The sequence below is a fragment of the Nyctibius grandis genome, chromosome 7, assembly GCF_013368605.1.
Source record: "Nyctibius grandis isolate bNycGra1 chromosome 7, bNycGra1.pri, whole genome shotgun sequence".
Lineage (NCBI taxonomy): Eukaryota > Metazoa > Chordata > Aves > Nyctibiiformes > Nyctibiidae > Nyctibius > Nyctibius grandis.
This window is the reverse complement of record NC_090664.1, coordinates 21,799,660-21,816,916: the sequence shown is the minus strand read 5'-3', so window position 1 is coordinate 21,816,916 and position 17,257 is coordinate 21,799,660. Positions and strand designations below refer to the sequence as shown.

At 36.4% G+C, this 17,257-nt stretch overlaps 1 protein-coding gene across 8 annotated transcripts in view; it reads right to left on the bottom strand.

The window, feature by feature from the left end:
* Window positions 1-17,257, bottom strand: part of OSBPL3 (oxysterol binding protein like 3) — a 99,788-nt gene that overhangs the window by 23,443 nt on the left and 59,088 nt on the right. For 4 of the 8 annotated variants that reach the window (XM_068405563.1, XM_068405566.1, XM_068405564.1 and 1 more), the window contains 13 exons: window positions 16,959-17,075; window positions 16,690-16,743; window positions 16,368-16,481; window positions 15,413-15,583; window positions 14,434-14,508; window positions 12,032-12,158; window positions 11,085-11,188; window positions 10,846-10,938; window positions 10,078-10,234; window positions 7,568-7,698; window positions 4,603-4,710; window positions 1,593-1,727; window positions 801-894 (listed from right to left, as the gene is read on the bottom strand). In XM_068405563.1, coding sequence (XP_068261664.1) covers window positions 801-894; window positions 1,593-1,727; window positions 4,603-4,710; window positions 7,568-7,698; window positions 10,078-10,234; window positions 10,846-10,938; window positions 11,085-11,188; window positions 12,032-12,158; window positions 14,434-14,508; window positions 15,413-15,583; window positions 16,368-16,481; window positions 16,690-16,743; window positions 16,959-17,075 — 1,480 coding nt within the window. Of the gene's footprint in view, window positions 1-800; window positions 895-1,592; window positions 1,728-4,602; window positions 4,711-7,567; window positions 7,699-10,077; window positions 10,235-10,845; window positions 10,939-11,084; window positions 11,189-12,031; window positions 12,159-14,433; window positions 14,509-15,412; window positions 15,584-16,367; window positions 16,482-16,689; window positions 16,744-16,958; window positions 17,076-17,257 lie in introns of those variants that run through there. The other 4 variants (XM_068405569.1, XM_068405568.1, XM_068405570.1 and 1 more) reach the window with 4 other exon arrangements.

Sequence of the window (17,257 nt, the reverse complement as noted above, 5' to 3'; positions counted from 1 at the left end):
TAATTTTTAAACAGTTGGAGATACAACAGATCTCCATGCATATCAAACTACCCAAGTTCATAGGGATCCACTGGCCCTTGGAGACTATCGGGAAACAACTGCTAGTAAGAAACCACTGTTCAGCATTTTTGAAGATAAAAATATATTGACAGAGTGGGAAGAACATTGTGGTTGAAGGCACAAAGCCAATTAGCTTGTTACGACCAATTCTTCTCCCTCTTTTTGATTCTGTCTCTAATTAGCACGACAGTTAAATAAGCATATGTACTAATAAGATTATCATGATTAAAACATGCAAAAAAGAAATCCTTATGGTCATACACCAGGCCTGCCAGTGTGTAATTATTCTCATGTTCCTTTAAACACTGACTTCTGCTAAAAACAACAGAATTCTGAATGCAGTTGTTAAACTGCAGACTGAAAAAAGAGTGACAAGAAGAAAATTACTTTTTGAAAAAAAGAAAGCAGCTAGGCCTTGCTACTTTGAAAAATCCCGTGGCCATGAAAGGAACTGAAAAGGAGTTGAAGTTGCACCAAAGCAGCCAAGAAAACAGGTGTTTCTCTGCTGATACAGAACCATCATCCTGCTTAATCAACAGTGCCCAGGCCCTGTTAATCAGGTTAGCCAGAATCTGCTGTTCAAAACCAATCTGAGGCTGTAAGAGAAAAAAAATGCAGTCTATTTACATCTCAAAACCTGTAATATCAAATTATTTCTAGTAAGAGAAGAAAAAAAAATCTCAAACAAAAAGAAACAGAGAAAATTCTCAAAACATGCTATAATAAAACACTGAACTTACCTAAAGTGTGTCTTTCATTCTCCATGTCATTGCTTAGGTTATCTTCTGAGACATTGTCACTGATATCACTTACGTATGAGTCATCATCTGATACCTGAGTGTGAGGTGGGGAAATAATCAAGATACATCACTCATTAAAATAACCCCATATGCACATGAAAATTTTTGCTTTCCACTGCAATAAATCTATTTTAATAGACTTGAACTGTTTAAGCTCTGTTTCAGTAGTACAGGAAAGTATTAAGAAGTCCTAAGAAGACACAACTGAGTTTGGGAGAGATCACCATCATTGAAAATTCAACTATTCTTTTACTGAAGACATGCTTCATCTTCTTGGCTAAGAAAGCTTTCCTCATATCAAAAGCCAAGGATTTTATGGTGTCCATGAGAGGTGACAAAACGAGCTATTAAGTTTCAATATGCATGACATCAGCCCCCAGATACCTACAGGTACCACAAGGACAGGTATGAATAAATATTTCTATGATACAATTTCTTAAGCACGTGTGTAACGACTCAAGGCAGACAGTACAATAATATGCAGTATCTTCATACTAGCTACTGAATTGCCATTTGCCTCAGTGTCCATATGACTTCTCCATAACATTTGTTACATTTTACTGTAAAGACACAATGATAACAAATAATACAGGCAGCATACTAATTTCTAAATGTTTTGAAAATTTTAATTTTCTGGCAGCCATCTGATGTTCAGTTGGTACTAAGAAAGACTGCACGTCAAGTAGCAGATAAGAAACTACATCAGAATGATGTCAATCTTAATGCTCAGACCTCATTTTCTGAAGAGCTAGCAGACAACAGGACTTCCTGTGCATCAAAAAATTCTGTAAGAGAGTCAGCTATAGACAGCCTGCTTTCATTGGAGACCTGGTGAACCAGACCTCTGCTTTCTTCTGTTGAATTTTCCTGTTTAAAAGAAATAAAAAAGTTTTGAGAGGAGAAGTACCACAAATAGCATTCATGCATGCAATTCCACAGTCGCATAACTTAAAGGGCTGTAAAACAGTGGGAGAAGATTGTACGTGCTCCTCTCCAATTTAGTGAAAGGTAGCACGTGTTTCAAAGAGAGATTTAAAAACAAAGTAAAACAGACCAAAGAGAAGAAGAAAAAACGAAGGAAAAAAAAATCAATGCATAATCAGTAAATCAGTTATGGAGCTGCATGTACTTTTTCCTCAAAAAAAAAAAAAAAGTAAAAAAGCTTTGATATTTGAGTGATTTAGCCAGAGTGTATCATCAAAAAGTCCCCAAAAGAACAAAAATCCCATCTCTTTATATTACATCCTAGATTCACATTCCCTTCTGATCTTAGCAAACAAACTAGCCTTTCCCTCCCAAGCCTTGCTTAATGTAAAGCCTGCGGTGCAGTGGCATACAAAATTCAGAGGGGCAACGTTGCTTTCTATATAATAGCAATGCCTTCCTAGCTCCCTTTCTTCACTAGATAATTTACTATGCTGTGCTTTGGAAAGCTTTACTTCCATATCCACACCTGAGATAACTCCATGTTGACCAAAACCAGATTATTATCAAAGCCACATAAGTGACATTGCTTTTGCTGCTGCAGGCACGTTTGACTGCCATGGAGATCTCAGTAACACCTCCCGTGGAAGCTCTACAGATCTTTGGCGTAAGCAGAGTTCCAAAAGGTGGCCTAGCAAAGGTGAGGTGACCAGGGAGACCTGGTTCATTCTGTGGATGCAGTAAAAAAGTTGGAGAACATTGTGCACTATTGTTTGCCCTGATAACTCCACTAATGCTAACGAAAAGGGCTACCTGGCCCAAAGGAGTGTATTAGCTACTCTCAAGGTTTTCTGCATGACATGTTTTACTAACTTGTAACCATGACTGCCCTATCATAATTTTGCAGGAATTGTAGTGTTTTACTTTCAGAACAACATAATGAACAATCTGTCAAATCTATAATCAAACTGACAAATCTTCTTTCAAAGCTTTTCTGCTGGTAGATTTCACTGTAGTATGGAATGTTATTCAGTACATGCTGATAATGGTGATATGGTAACAAACCAAACTGTTATCATACAAAAAATTTTTTTTCAAAAAAAAAATACTTCTGATACAGCAGCAAGAGAAGAGGAAACCTCAACATTGTCTCTACTAGATGATCTTTAAGGTCCCTTCCAACCCAAACCATTCTATGATTCTATGATTCTGTGGGAAGGCACTTACACTAGCCTATAAGAAAAAAAAAAAAAAATCTTACACATGTGAGCATTGCTAGGGGGATTGTTTCCAATACTATTTTGAATCTAAGAGGAAAGTGAACAGGAAAGGCTCATAAAAGAACAGCAGGTTTTTATATCCATTACATCAGAGTTTCAGGTTGTCTTCTTTCATATTCCCACTCTGGCATGAGAAACTACAACATAAACTGCCCAATAGACAAACTAAACTTTTACCTTATGCAAAGGCTTGAGATACTAGTTTATACACCTTCAGTTTTCACAGGTCTATCATAGCACCTGATGTCATCATTTAGAGCCAAGTTTTGTGCAGTTGCCCTGTCTTCCTCACAGCAGCAGTACGGTACCATAGTCCTCAGACAAATCTAAAATGAAACTTCTCCAGTATAAGTGATTTCATCCTTAAGTTCCATCCCAAACCATGCCAGAGGGAATCTGTGAATGAAACCTCTAAAGGACCTTCTGAAAGCTATTTTTGTCGTGTGTGTGTGTATATATATATAGTGCATAGAACAAGTTTCAGAAATCATCCATTGTCATTGCAAGGACCTCCACTAAATAAGAAAATAAAGAACTCCTGAAAATAAAAAACAATGCATTAATGCTTGTCTGGATAGCAGTTTAAGTGCTGTTCAAATTCTCATGGGATTGAAAGCAAAAGGCATTAGAATTATCAACTACATTAAAGAAAAAAAAACAAAACACCAATGAACAGCTAAATATGACCAAAACAGAACTAAACCAGAAGCGAACAGACAGAATGATTAAACTGTCTTTAAAAATAAAAGGAAATAATAAGTTATATAAAACCTAGAGCATTACATCCACTCAAGTTCCAATGAAAGATTTATACTACAAGCACAGCAGAAGTTATGAGTTAACATTTAGGAAAATCCATCAGAAATAACAGAGTTCTTGCTTCCCTCACCAGCACCATCAACACCTAGATCCTATGACCTATAAATACACCATATTCACATGCATTCTGCAGCAAGACAAAAAACTGTCTGAACGTCAGTATGCCCCAAACTGGCTAACTGGGTATGTAGAAGATTCCCTGGCTTCACATAAAGAAAACTAAATGGCTGAAAGAGCTCTTGTACATCTCATTTCTTTGATCCTTTCACAGAAATGTCTGATGGTTGTTCTAAACCTTACATGAGCCACACTGGTAGCCAGTGTTCTGGGATAACAATATTTAGACAGGCAACAGAAAAAACTACAGAACTTGAAAGTTAACAAGGGAATAAGGGGGAGAGAAACAGTAGCATGAGGGTAACAAGGCAGCAGCTCTGTTCATGCTGAACGGGAAACAGTCAGGAGGCAAGGGAGAACACCAGGAACCAGTAGCAAAAAGCAATGGAAGTGTGCTCAGGAAAACTGCTCACAAGTCTTTGAAATCAAATATTACACAATGCATCACCAGAAATGGCTCATAACCATGAAAGCAGACTCTTCACTAACACAATACACCATAGGGAAGACATGAAGAATAGGACAAAATGCAGCTCTGCAGCACTGGCTAGATGTAGGGGCTTGAGGAACAGACATCACTGAAAGAGGAAATCCATACCCACCTTCACCAAATCTGGACTTGGTTTTGCATTAGATGCTGAATCAAGGATCATAGATTCGGCATGTATTCTGCGTAACCGGTCTTTAAGATCTGTGTTTTGTGCTATTGCCTGGAATATTTAACAAAAATATTGGGGATATAAAGTTCTCTCAACTAACTTGAACGTGGCTTTATTGTGTAAAAAAGGGCAAAAAGTATTTAAAGTGCAGTATAAAACACCACCACCACATGATTTTTTACTAGTTCAGCAAATCATTTATTATAAATGCTTCAAAACTTGTTCCTTATCTCTCAAATTAAAACTATTTTTGTTCAGTGTGAAGGAAAAGACACACAAATGGAGAAAGAAAGCCAAAGATGGCAGGAATATTTCAAGTTACCAGATTTTGCAAGCTGATTTATTAAGTTATAAATGAATTTTGTGCATCTTCTTTCGTTTTGAGCTCCCTTTCTTCACTCCTATCTCCAACCCAGCCTCTCTCAACATTAATTTTTACTCTTGCCACATACAAAACCATTCAATTGTCCCATCAGCCTGGTATATTGACAGTTCCCTTTGCCTTCCACTGACAGAGAAATAAGACTTAAATTCAGACAGGTACAGGTAAAATTTGTGTCCTATCAGCTTGTAATGTCAATGATCAGAATAAAAAGCCTCTACTGCAAACTCATGTTTGTTACATGTTATTTACTTATGCTGGGTGCATCTGATGGACAAATGTCAGTTTGAGTAGACTTGTAGGAAGAGAATGCAACCCTGCCAGCAATGAAAATATCTCTGGGGAAAAAAAAAAGACTAGGTTTCTAGTTTTGGAACAATACTGAAGACTTACTGCCCCCTCTAGTGATCTGAATCAATACTAGGATGCGGAGAACTGCTGTTTACACATCCGCTTTGTCCCACAAATGCTTCTGATTCCGACAGTAATTTTTTTTTTTGAAATAGTCTTCAGGGCAGGAAAGACAGTAAGCTCAAAGTGATGATGGAGAGGAGAAGGTAATGTCTGGCTTTACATACGTGTGGTCTGAATTCGCCGTACAGGCATATATCACTTGTGTGCCAAATGTTCAAGTGGACAGCATTGTGTTATACCCACAATATCAAATAAGTGCAAAAAAGAATTTACACAGCTTTCCTGTAATAGCATCTTCCAATTTTCATTGTTTGCTACAAAGTGTTTTCTTCCTTCTATTGTCTTCTTCCTCCCCCCAAAATAAAAATATTATACTTTTCCCCATTCTGTATTTGCTTTTCTTAGACTGTGTGTAGCTCAAGGATACTATCTTATTGATGGAGAAGCAGATGCAGAAATGCTAATTTTATGGTGTTTTATCCACTTTAAATCTGTTCACTTTTCTTCCCCTGCCAGGCTGATAAGAGCATAACAGATTTATGTTTGATAGCTTTCAACCTGTGAGTCTGATTTTTTTGTTCCCCATGTACAGAAAACAAACTGAAATGAACAATAAACAACACTAAGTCAAAGTCATCAACACAGGACTCTCTTGCAAGGAAGTAATAGAAATATGTCAAGTTTATCGTATCTGTGCTTCCATACATCTTCAAAGGAAACTTATTCCTTTCTCCTACAGGATGTCTGCTGTACAGGGTGAAAAAATTCCTGTTGGCATCATGGTTTTACAGATCTGCAGGTTAAGAATAGCTCTTACAGGTGTTAACCTCTGCTGAAACCGCCAAGGATCACAGACAACTTCTGGTGGGCTACAAAAGGCTTATTAAGTATCAAATAAGACCTAAAAGCATGACTTTTAAAAGATATTTAGAGGATGAAGATGGACAACAGAATTTCATTGCTTAGAAAAAAATTTCATGCTAAGCTGAGTGTTCACTGAGTTCAGAAATCTTAAAACGGATTTTTTTATATAAAATGGTAGGCAAATAACACTGGAAAAATAAAAGTCACCTATTCAAATATCAGAAGTGGAACATCTGAAAGCCAGAAGCAAAGAAGTGCAAGTGAGTGAGTATAGTTATTATGCAGCAGGTTTCAGCTTTCTCTAAATACTATGAAGACATCACAGCCTCTAAAGGTCTAGGCAAATAGGCATGTTATACATTTAAAAAACTATAATCATATGCAGCTTTTGTAAGGCAAAGGGAAGTTTTCATACTGAAATAATTCTAAGATGATCTATATCGCATTTATCAATTCCAAACAGTCTCCCCTACCTCTGATTAGGAATTTGCAACAAACACTGAAATTTTAAGACCATGGTAATGATGGTCCTCACTGCGTTGAAATCAGGTCACTGTTGGGTTGATACGTTCAAACATGACCAACTTGAAAGTTCTGGTCTCATTCTGGTCTCAACCAATTACAAAAAGCACACCAACCAAAAACCCCCACCTTTTAAAGAGCACAATTTTTTGTCATTTCGAACTCTGCCCTAACAGCTCCATTGCTGCTTTTAGACAACTAACAGATAATTAAGGTTGCAGGTCAATATAAACAAGTTGTACTTGAATTTACTTTGCAGTGTCTTGGTGCAGCATGGTAAAGCTCTAGTGCATTAGAAGGGACAGCTGAGTGCTTTCAGCCACTCTCACCTTTATTTTATGCCAAGTCATAAGTGAATACTTGAATGCTGTTTAGGAAAAGAAAAGGAAAAGGAAAGCCGCAACCTACCAGAACTGAGTGATTAAACAGTGTATATTTCGAGAGAAAGTAGACTCATCGTCACAGAACAGCCCTCTGATTCTTAACACCAAATGATACAGATTATACTATATACCTAAATTAATCTATCAAACTTCAGTGATTTCACAATACCTTTAACATTTAGGAAAGAATCTTCGAAAAGTACCATATATAATAACTTACTATGATTCAAAATTGCAAATTCCAGCACAGAACAGACACTAAAGAAACAGAAATTAACTACTATAAATTTAGAGGTAGTATCTGACGACAATGAAGCTTGCTGAACTTCAGCATGTCACTTACAGATGTTAAGGCATTCTTCAAGCCAACTATTTGTGCAGATGGTGACAAGGATGCATCGTGCTCCAGCATCTGCTTCAGCTTTTCTCTCTCTGTAGATATGGTGCTGAACGCTGACCTCAAGGTGAAGTAAACTAGAATCATTTTGTAAAAAGTGACAGTTAAAAACAGCTACCAATTGGATATATACCAATTATGTAAAACGTCAATGAAACATCATTTATGGTGACAGAAACAAGAATTTACGTTGAGAAATCCAGGGTGGGTTACTAGAAACAAGTAATATTAATCAAGGTTATAGGGTAGATTTTTAGTAGGAAAAATGTTTATGGTGAATGCTACTGTGTTGACTATATTAGCCACAGTCAAAATTACTCTGATTATTTGTGACAGATGGCAACAAAGCTAACTAACCACATCTGCTCTTCACTTGCTTTTGTTCCCCAATTAGCTTGAATCTTCAGATGGTCATGACTCTATTCCACATTCCTTTAAGAATACCAGTGGGGAAGAAGGAGAGGGAAATAAAAAAAAATGAAATAGAAAAAAAAATGATCAAAAAAGCAGCTATAACACATACTGTGCCACAGCTATGGGGTTAGTAGTTTCCCCACAAGCAAATCAACTGTGGTGTTGAGTTTTGTTATCTCTTTTTGGGATAAAGAAATTTCAACTTGTTAGATCATTTAGTGACACAAAAGGTCAGATCCTGAATGTTGTGCACATTACACTGCTACTTCTACTTGTTCCTGAGCCAGTATCACCAGCCTGAAACATCCAAATCAGACAAGAGATCATGCGATTTTAAAATCACTAGATTTTTAGAGGGAAAATGCACTTTCCTTATTTTTTTACTTTTGAGACATCTAATCTTTTCCTTAGCCAAAAGAAATAAAAATTTATTCAAGTAATATTTATTTATGTAGGATTTCAACATTCATCTAACTGAAGAATTAGAGGATTTCTGAGGGCCTAATCAAGCCTTGTAATACAGTCATGAGAACTGTCAATGTAAAAATGTATCCATTTACAGGGAAATGGAGATATAAAATCTGAGCATGGATGCATGGAAAGAGCGAGGAACAAGAAATCTCTGATACCTCTCTCTTCTAATTATCCACTCAATCTGAATCATCATGACTTCTTTGAGTACTTGATGTAACCTAATTCACTCTTATAAGAAAATATTCTTAAGGTGTATTTCAACACTGCAAACCATTACCAAAGCTAGTTCTCATTCTTTAACCTATTTGAAGAAATCTTCAACAGTATCACAGGGGGTGGGGAGGAAGATGTTTATCCACTATGATCTATTTTATGTTAGCCTTTCATATGTGGATGACAAGACCAGAATCTTCAGTGACCTTAAATGTCATTTAATAAGTTGTAGACTAGCTTAAATTTTCAAGAATTATTACATACTAAACTACTAATGTTACATTTTATTTAATTTGTATCAAAAGCTAAAGCAAAAGTTTTCTTCACTACCCTTTTTTGGAAAGGTTGTGGTATAAAGCAACTTTGGAAAAAAATTCTTTGTACTCTTAATAAAATGATACTGTATTAAATAGTACCAAGTCAGTTGTCCCCTCAATGCATGGGTCAATCTAACCAAAATTTCCAACACGGACATTTCAGGTAAGATGATTTTGAGTAGGAGATTTATTTGCTCAGCTTAATAGCAACTTTTCCAGCTGCACCCCACTTCTTTTCTCTTCTTGAAAAAAATATATCAGTTTCAACTATAACTGACTTTATAAAGTTTACTACTTAGATACATTTCTCGCATAACAGAATCAAGATACATCAGCACTAGAGGGGAAAAACAAGCAAAGAACGCTTATTGATAACATCAACCATTATCTTGTGCAAAAAGGGACAAAGCCAATACTCCCAAAAGTCTGTCAGATATAAACATATGCTTAAGTGCCTTCCTCACCAAGATCACTTAAACAATAAAAATGTTTCTGGTGCAAGGGTGATGGAACAAAGCACTGCTAATGAAAAATGATTTTGAGAAGAAACATCTTAGTCAAGCTGCCCCTCTGGCTGCTTTACATGATTTTACTCTTCTGTATTCACTAAAAATAGGTTACTACCATAGCAACAAATGTTGACTCTGAAACACAGTGAAGCACACCGAATATGCAAACATGTATGTACTCATATATACACATATGCATGCAAACACAAGAGAGTATAAATCTGCTGTTGTGTTTATAGCAACTGATTTTATGATTTTTACCTTTTGGTAAAAAAATACAATCTACATTTTTTAGCACATAAAACAAAGGGATGTCCTTTATTAAATAAAAAAATCAAAAAATTTTATGACTAAGCCACTTTTTTCAAACAACTCAAGATCTCAACATTGGCAATTCCTCAAGGGAATTAAAGGAAGGGAGGGTGTTTTCTGCTTTTTCTGAACACTGAACAGAAAGCATTCTCATAAGATACATCATTATTTAAACTGTGATTGTATATAATCACATACGAAAGAAAATTTCATTTACCTTTATGTGCAATGTGAAATAAGTCCTCTTGCATTTTAGTAAATTCTGATGATGCTTCAGAGCCATCAGAGTAATTTTTCTCCTCTACAAAATCTATTGTAGATAAGTTAGGATTGGAAGCATGCAGTCTCATAGGGGCAGAAAATACTGAAGGCACCTGTAATGAGGATAGCCATTTGTGATGTTTTTACAAACTGTAAAGAAAATTTTGTTTTATTGTACCCATTTGGGTTACATGTTGGAGACACCAAAAATGGAAAAACTAGTGTCAGTTACCAATAGGTTTGGAATGGATGACACTTTGCAAATGAAACCATAGATATAACTTTGCCCAAGATATCGTAATCAGAGATCTGGCAAAACTCCAAGAAACAAGCCCACTGAGAGCTGTAGCATATGCTACACTATTTTTTCCCACTTATAAGTATCTAATCAAATGGGCTCTGGATGCAAATATGTACAAAACTATCCAGAGAATTTGCAAAAATCTGTACTGATAAAAAGAAACTAACACCACAACCCCCCAAACTGGAGGCAGATCAAAAACACGGGTCAAAAACATGGCCAGTCTCCTGAAGGTAACAGTGCAGATCCTATTGCAGAAATCAATGACAACATATTTGTGTTTTGTCTGATGTATTACCACTTAAAATGAGCTAGCACAGCACACTACTTAGAAAGGATTCGTATTTCCTAAACTTGTTACACCAAGAAGAGATCAAAAACTAAGATTTGGAGAAAGATGGGCACTGAAAGGACTGAAGTTACCTGTAACATTCCTTTAGCCTCTTTCCCAATAACTCTGGATCGCCACCTCCTGTGCGTTCTCTTTTCCTTCTTTGGGCTTTCAAAAGGTCCAACCTTTTAACAACACACAGGACAAAAATAATAGAGATTGCCATAAAAGTAGCAGAGCTAATAAGAAATACCTTGATCCTTTAGGATTTGGGGTTGGTTTTTGGAATTGCGAGGGAAAAATGTTTGGTTTTGTTTTTTAAACAACAAACCTGCATAGCATTTATAGCAGGCGCTGAATAAGTCCTGTGAAGAACATCCATGCTCTGTAACAGCTGGTTCATTTCCAGTAAATATGTGTGACAATTGGAGAGGTCTGTTTTGAACAAGAGAATATTTTCAGTTGCCCTAAAGTAACAGACACACTGCAAGTTTTTTTTCCTTGTAGGTTAGTCTTATTTTGATTGTAGCTAGCTTAAGTTATTCATTGACTAAAAGCATATTATTAGATGACTGGATAAAAAGCTTGTATGCTTCTATCTTCAAGTTCAAATTAAAAATATTGAAATATATCTATACGGTGTGTATAATGATTATGAGATTTTATCCTAGTTGGTTGCAGAAAAATTAGAATAATGTGATAATTACTGCAGTTTGGGACTAGTCAGAACTCCTCATGGTGAGGGTAGCAATGCCATAGGCATCAAGACTGAATTGTACATTCAGAGCTAGAGATGAGGCTCATCTACATTAAAGCTGAAGCTCACTGGTGGGTAGAACTTTACCAAATAAGTATCACACAGACACTACCAACATGAGAAAGATCTTCTTGCTCTTAGGAAATCATGAAAGCAGAAGGTGACTTTGAAGTACAAAGATTTAGTGCTTTTTAAATTACTAGATTTTGGATGCTTCACTTTTTTTTTGAATACTCGGCTTAAGAAAGTTCAAATCTTACTACTGAAGGAGATGTTCAAGAAAATGTACTGAAATACATAGATTCCTTGAAGCGGTGCCCACAATTGATACCCCAACATCCAAAATCATTAGTCCTTTTGAAAACAAATGAGTAGCTAGTTAATCAACAACCACCCTTTTCCTCTCTCCAGTTTCAGAGAAAGCTCTTAACTGTGATGACTACTTAGGTGTAGTACTCTCATTCTCAAGAAAAACTAGGGGAAATACTAGGCTACTTTCAACTTCTTTCAAATATCATTACCTCTTGAGCATTTTTCCATGTCTTCAGAAGACTGTAGCCAAGATGGAATCCTGGACTCATTACTCGAAAAGGAAAATGACAAGTTACCTCCAGCTGACAACGTATTCTGTTTGGTCAAGCTGCTTGCCTGTACCAAAGAAGAGCAAGTGAACAACTAACAAATAATATTTTAATGTTATATGCACAAATGCTGACAACCAACTGTTGAGGTCCACAATCAGGGACAAGGACTGAAGGCATCGATAACATGTAGGAAAAAAAAGTGTATGAACTAGACTAGGTGTACAGTCATTAAGCACAATGTCAGGATATCGAACACAACTGCTGTCCATGAGCAGTGTAAATACTAAAGGAACCCTAAAAATTTGCTGAAAACTAAATTTTGAGGAAGGGCAAAGTTCTGTACCAATTAAGTCAACTTAACACAATTAAAGCACAATATCTGAACAGGACCAAAGTTGGACATTCTGTTGCTTCTCCATGCTCCCCAAAGAAGTCCCAAAAGTAACTTAAATGTAACTTGACAGGCCTTAATACATGTGTGACTATACACCTCATCTGGGTAAATACTAACCTTTTACAATGTCTCAGTAACCATCTTCAAATTTACCTCATTTTCAGCAATGCCCACTATCAGGTGCTTCAGGAGATGCTGGAAATCCTGTGTAAGAGCTAATTGAGCAGTATAATTAAGTAGTTTCCAATGGGAAGAAATTTCTACCCACTACTACTACCAGCTGATTGTGGCCTATAATGCTGTTTTCTCCTCTAATGTAACTACAAATAATAGCCATTCAAATGCCTAATTATTTTTAGACCTTACTAAACCTTTCATCTTTAATAATATTTATGTCAAGAAGTTGCACAAATTACATGCTTTGTCAACATCTTGTTTAAAATCAGTTTTAAACTCTTTCATCTTAAGTGCCATTACATGACCACTTTACTGGTTAAGAGAAAAGCTGACTAAATTGTTTGGCTCTTCTCTAAAGCATACACTTTACAAACTTCGTTACCTCTTGCTCACCTTATATCAAAACTCAGGTAGTATTAGTTTTAAATCTATTCATAGGAAACATCATCTACATCTCAGTTGCGATTTTCTCAGTTGGTCTTTTTAAATTTACAATATAAGCTCCAACTTGAATTGCAGAATAAAATAAAATGCACTATCCATGTGATGTCATTCAGTAGTATGTCAATTTATATAGTCAGTATGCAACAGCAGTAAGCATCAATAAGCACACTTATTTTTAAATTAATCCAAGTAGTTTAGCTGGTTTATTCCTACATAAAGCTGTATGAGCTTTAGTCATCTATGTATATACACCCAAATAATAATTTCAGCACCTTTAAAAGTACAGGTAAACTAAATGTAAAGATAAGCTATTGTACTGGCATTTTGTGAGCAAATCCTATATATATATCTCTTCAGAAATCTCTCTCATGTAACGAACTTTTCCAGAATTCATATACATGAGGGGCATGAGTAGGAGGGAAGAAGGAAGGAGGCATTACCAAGAAATAGGCAAGAGAGAGTTTGTATAGCTCCAGTTAGCATAGTTTTGCTTTTGATCAGCATGGCTAAGCTTTAGAATCCAAGCATTCCACATAAACATATGGAGATACATAAACCTACCTCCCAACAACAACAAAAAACACACATGTGAAAACTGATCAGGTGTTTCTAGAAGGAATTAAAATGCAATGCAAAGTTCACTCGATATATTTTTCTCGAAATAACCTAACTGCTGGATTGATATTAACTAATATCAAGCTAGGGCTGGTGTAAATTGGCAAACTTCCATTTAGCTTCAGCACAGCTAAGCTAATTAACTGCAGCTTAAGCACTACCCCCTTCTATTTTTCACATGACAATAAGTAGGGCTTCTTTGCAGTGCAAATCTGGATTAATAAATTAGAAGCGAATTAAAGTCTTTCATGCCAAAGAAGAAATGGTTAGTTTCCCGACAGTGAGCATAGATTTTAGGTAGATTTGAGGTATGGTGGTCACATGGATTTTTTTTTTTTTTTCCCCCCTGAGAGCACAGGCATAGAGGTATCATGGGCTTTGCAATGTTCCACTTTTGCCCTCAATACTCTTCTTCCCCTCTATCCCTGCCGCCTTTTGGGAGAAAAGAACTAAACGGCCACAAAAGCTTTGCCATTTTCTTGCAGACACAGCCTCAGAAGAGCAGGCTGTCAGAGCCACAGAGGCGCTGGCACCACAGAAAGCATGCAGACAGCTCTTTGCAGAATAGCTCTGTTACTGCAGGGTGAGTTAACTGTTCTTTCAGCTGCCTGCTTGCACAGATCCCCCCTCCCTCAGCCACTAGCAAAAAGCTGTTCAGGCACATGTTTGTGTTTGGTAAAACTCATACTCAGTTACAGGATAGTCCTACCAAAGTGATGAACTGCAGGTATTGGGGAACAAGCCCACTCAGATCATACAGCAATACAGCCAGGGAAAAGAAAACCTTAGATAGGAGGGTAACAAAGAGGTGATTACTGCTTAGGAGACACTTCTGGAGTTGACAGAAACAGAACCGTTTCAGTTATAGTAAGTAACACAGTATTGCTAAAAAAGGCATTATTCTCAAAAGAGATCACTGGTTCTTGACTGGAGCAGCTTTGGGTGAACAGAAGAGCTGCTTTGGGTGAACAGCCAGTCAACGTGCACAGAGGTTGTCTTCAGGCACAGAACACAGTCTTCTGTGAGACTGCATCAAAGAGGTCCATTACAGTGTCAGACTAAGCATTTGTCAGGTCATTTGTGAAACTAACAGTCACAGATCTACCTAAAGAGAAGTACAATGTTGACTGGACCCATCCAGACCCCATACCCACCTACAGCATGGTCCTTGGATTGGTTTGAATAATTCTCCTACCTTGGTTAAAAATATAAATAGTGGCCCCAAGTGATGGCTCTTGGATAATTCCTATATACTCCTAAGGTATTCATTAATGTAAAGGGGGAGAGGTTTTATTAGGTAAAGGATACATGAAAAAATGCTAAAGGAAAAAAAAAATTCTAGCTAAGTGCTCTTCTGTGACCCAGACTAATAGTCACCAGCACATATCAGACAAATACTGATACATGTCTCAAAAATTATGAGGATTCTAACTCAATATCCAGTTTTAAAAGTCATAATGAAAATATAATTTACTGCATTAAAACAATGAGACAGTATTATAAAATTTAACAGCATCATAGACAAAACTGCTTGGGAGTAAATCAATAAATATAATTTTCGTCTTGACATTTTAGATCATAACTTAAACCCCACCACAAACTTCCATTATTGTCTTTACTTAATAAACACAAATCAGACTAATTTAATCCCTGATAAAATCTCATTACTTATAAAACATAACTATTACCTTTCTACCCGGAGTAGAATCACAGAAACCAGGGACAGAGTCCGCAGTAGTAGACACAGGGAAGAAACGATTATTGATGTCATGAGGAAACATGGAGATTTCATTCTGACGGTACATTCTGTGATGACGAAGTTTTGCTACCCATTCATCAAACAGCTCCTGAGATTTCACCTACACGAAATTTCAGGTTTTATAACATTCACATTCAAAATCACTAACAAAGAAACTAAGGTATTTTGTGCTTATTAGACAGCTAGCCTGGCTGACCTTTATTGGTAAAATATCAGGAAAGTTTTTCTAATGATGCTCCTACTAAAATGCATACTGTATGAGCTTAAGTATGACAGAAAATTAATCACAGTACAAAGTCAAGAAAAAGAGAAACTTCAGTTAGTATAGTTATGACTTCCAATGCAGAACACAATACTTAGCAACTTCTAGATGGAAAAAAAAACCCAACAATATAAGTAAAAAAATATTTAATTTGTCATTTCTTAATTGCCATTTTTAAGGTTTAGTCAATGTTTAACTAACCACAAGTAGAAATTTGATTTTGGTGATGTATTTTAAAATTATTTATTCCAGAAGGATAGATAAATCTAAACATTTGACTGTGGAAAATACTTCCTATAGATAAGACAAAGAGCAAGATACAACCACTGAAAATAAAAGCACTTGTACAACAAGTGCATACCCTTTGCTGAAAAAAGTGCTGGGTGAAGAGTGCTGCTAAACATAAGGCATCTTCAAAGTTTCTATTTAGAACAAGGTTACTGACTCTGGAACAGTACAAAAAGGCCTCTCAAGTTATAAAGTGTAAACTAGTCTGCCGACACTAAAAAGTTAGTTATTAGTGTCACTAACAGACCTCCTACTATTAAAAAAGGAGGTCTCCACCATACACAGCTAATATTGTTATTCTGGGAGCAAGGTTATAACAATCTTGAAAACGCACCTTCAGATGGTATATCTGCTCTTCTGTATCCAAATCTATACATTTTGTTGATTTTTTTACAGACATGACAGAAAGTCCGACATCGATACAGCCATGAAGCTTCCCTCTCTCTATCTGAAAAAAGTAAAAAGAATACAATCACTACAGAATAAAGTAAAAAGATAGATATTACCTGCTGAAACCATAATTTCACCCCCTTCAACCTACTGTTTAGAACTGCTGAAACTCTATTTCTCATTGCCAACAACATGGAATTATTGTTATTTTGGATAAAATAGTGTTGTTACCTTATAATGGCCTTAAAGGGTTTCAGATCACTTACATCAGCTTGGCATTTAGAATACTTCAAAATCCCTCTGTCCAAAAAGAAGTATCTCTGTAACAGGAAATGCAGAGCATTAAAACCAAACAAACAAAACGCCCCCCCCCCCAAAAAAACAAACAAAAACCACCACAACCCCCACAACCCCCATATTTCTTTGGAGAACACTTTCTCTGTTCTTAAGTAACCTTCTTGCCACAAGAAGCTCCCACACCAAGCAAGTCCCACTCACATGGCATCAGGCTTTCAGATACACATTCCTTTCCTACCTTGTGCCAGCCCTTCAAAGGCCATTTCCTCTTTTTCAGCAAGCAGCCCTCCTGCTTCTGTGGCTCCTGGGTACAATTCATTGCTCCACGGAGTCCTTCTACAATTTCCCAGCTGTCCTGCTTAAGCAGAAAATCCAAATCTAGATCTTATTTCTTCCAAAGAACAGAATTGTTAAGAGAGATTCAAGAAGATGAAGGCTATAAGTAAAAAAAACCCCAAAGATGTTAAAATCTAACCTTAGATCCATCTTTACACTTTGTTACATATCTTCCAAGAGACAAGATTCTTTTTTATATTG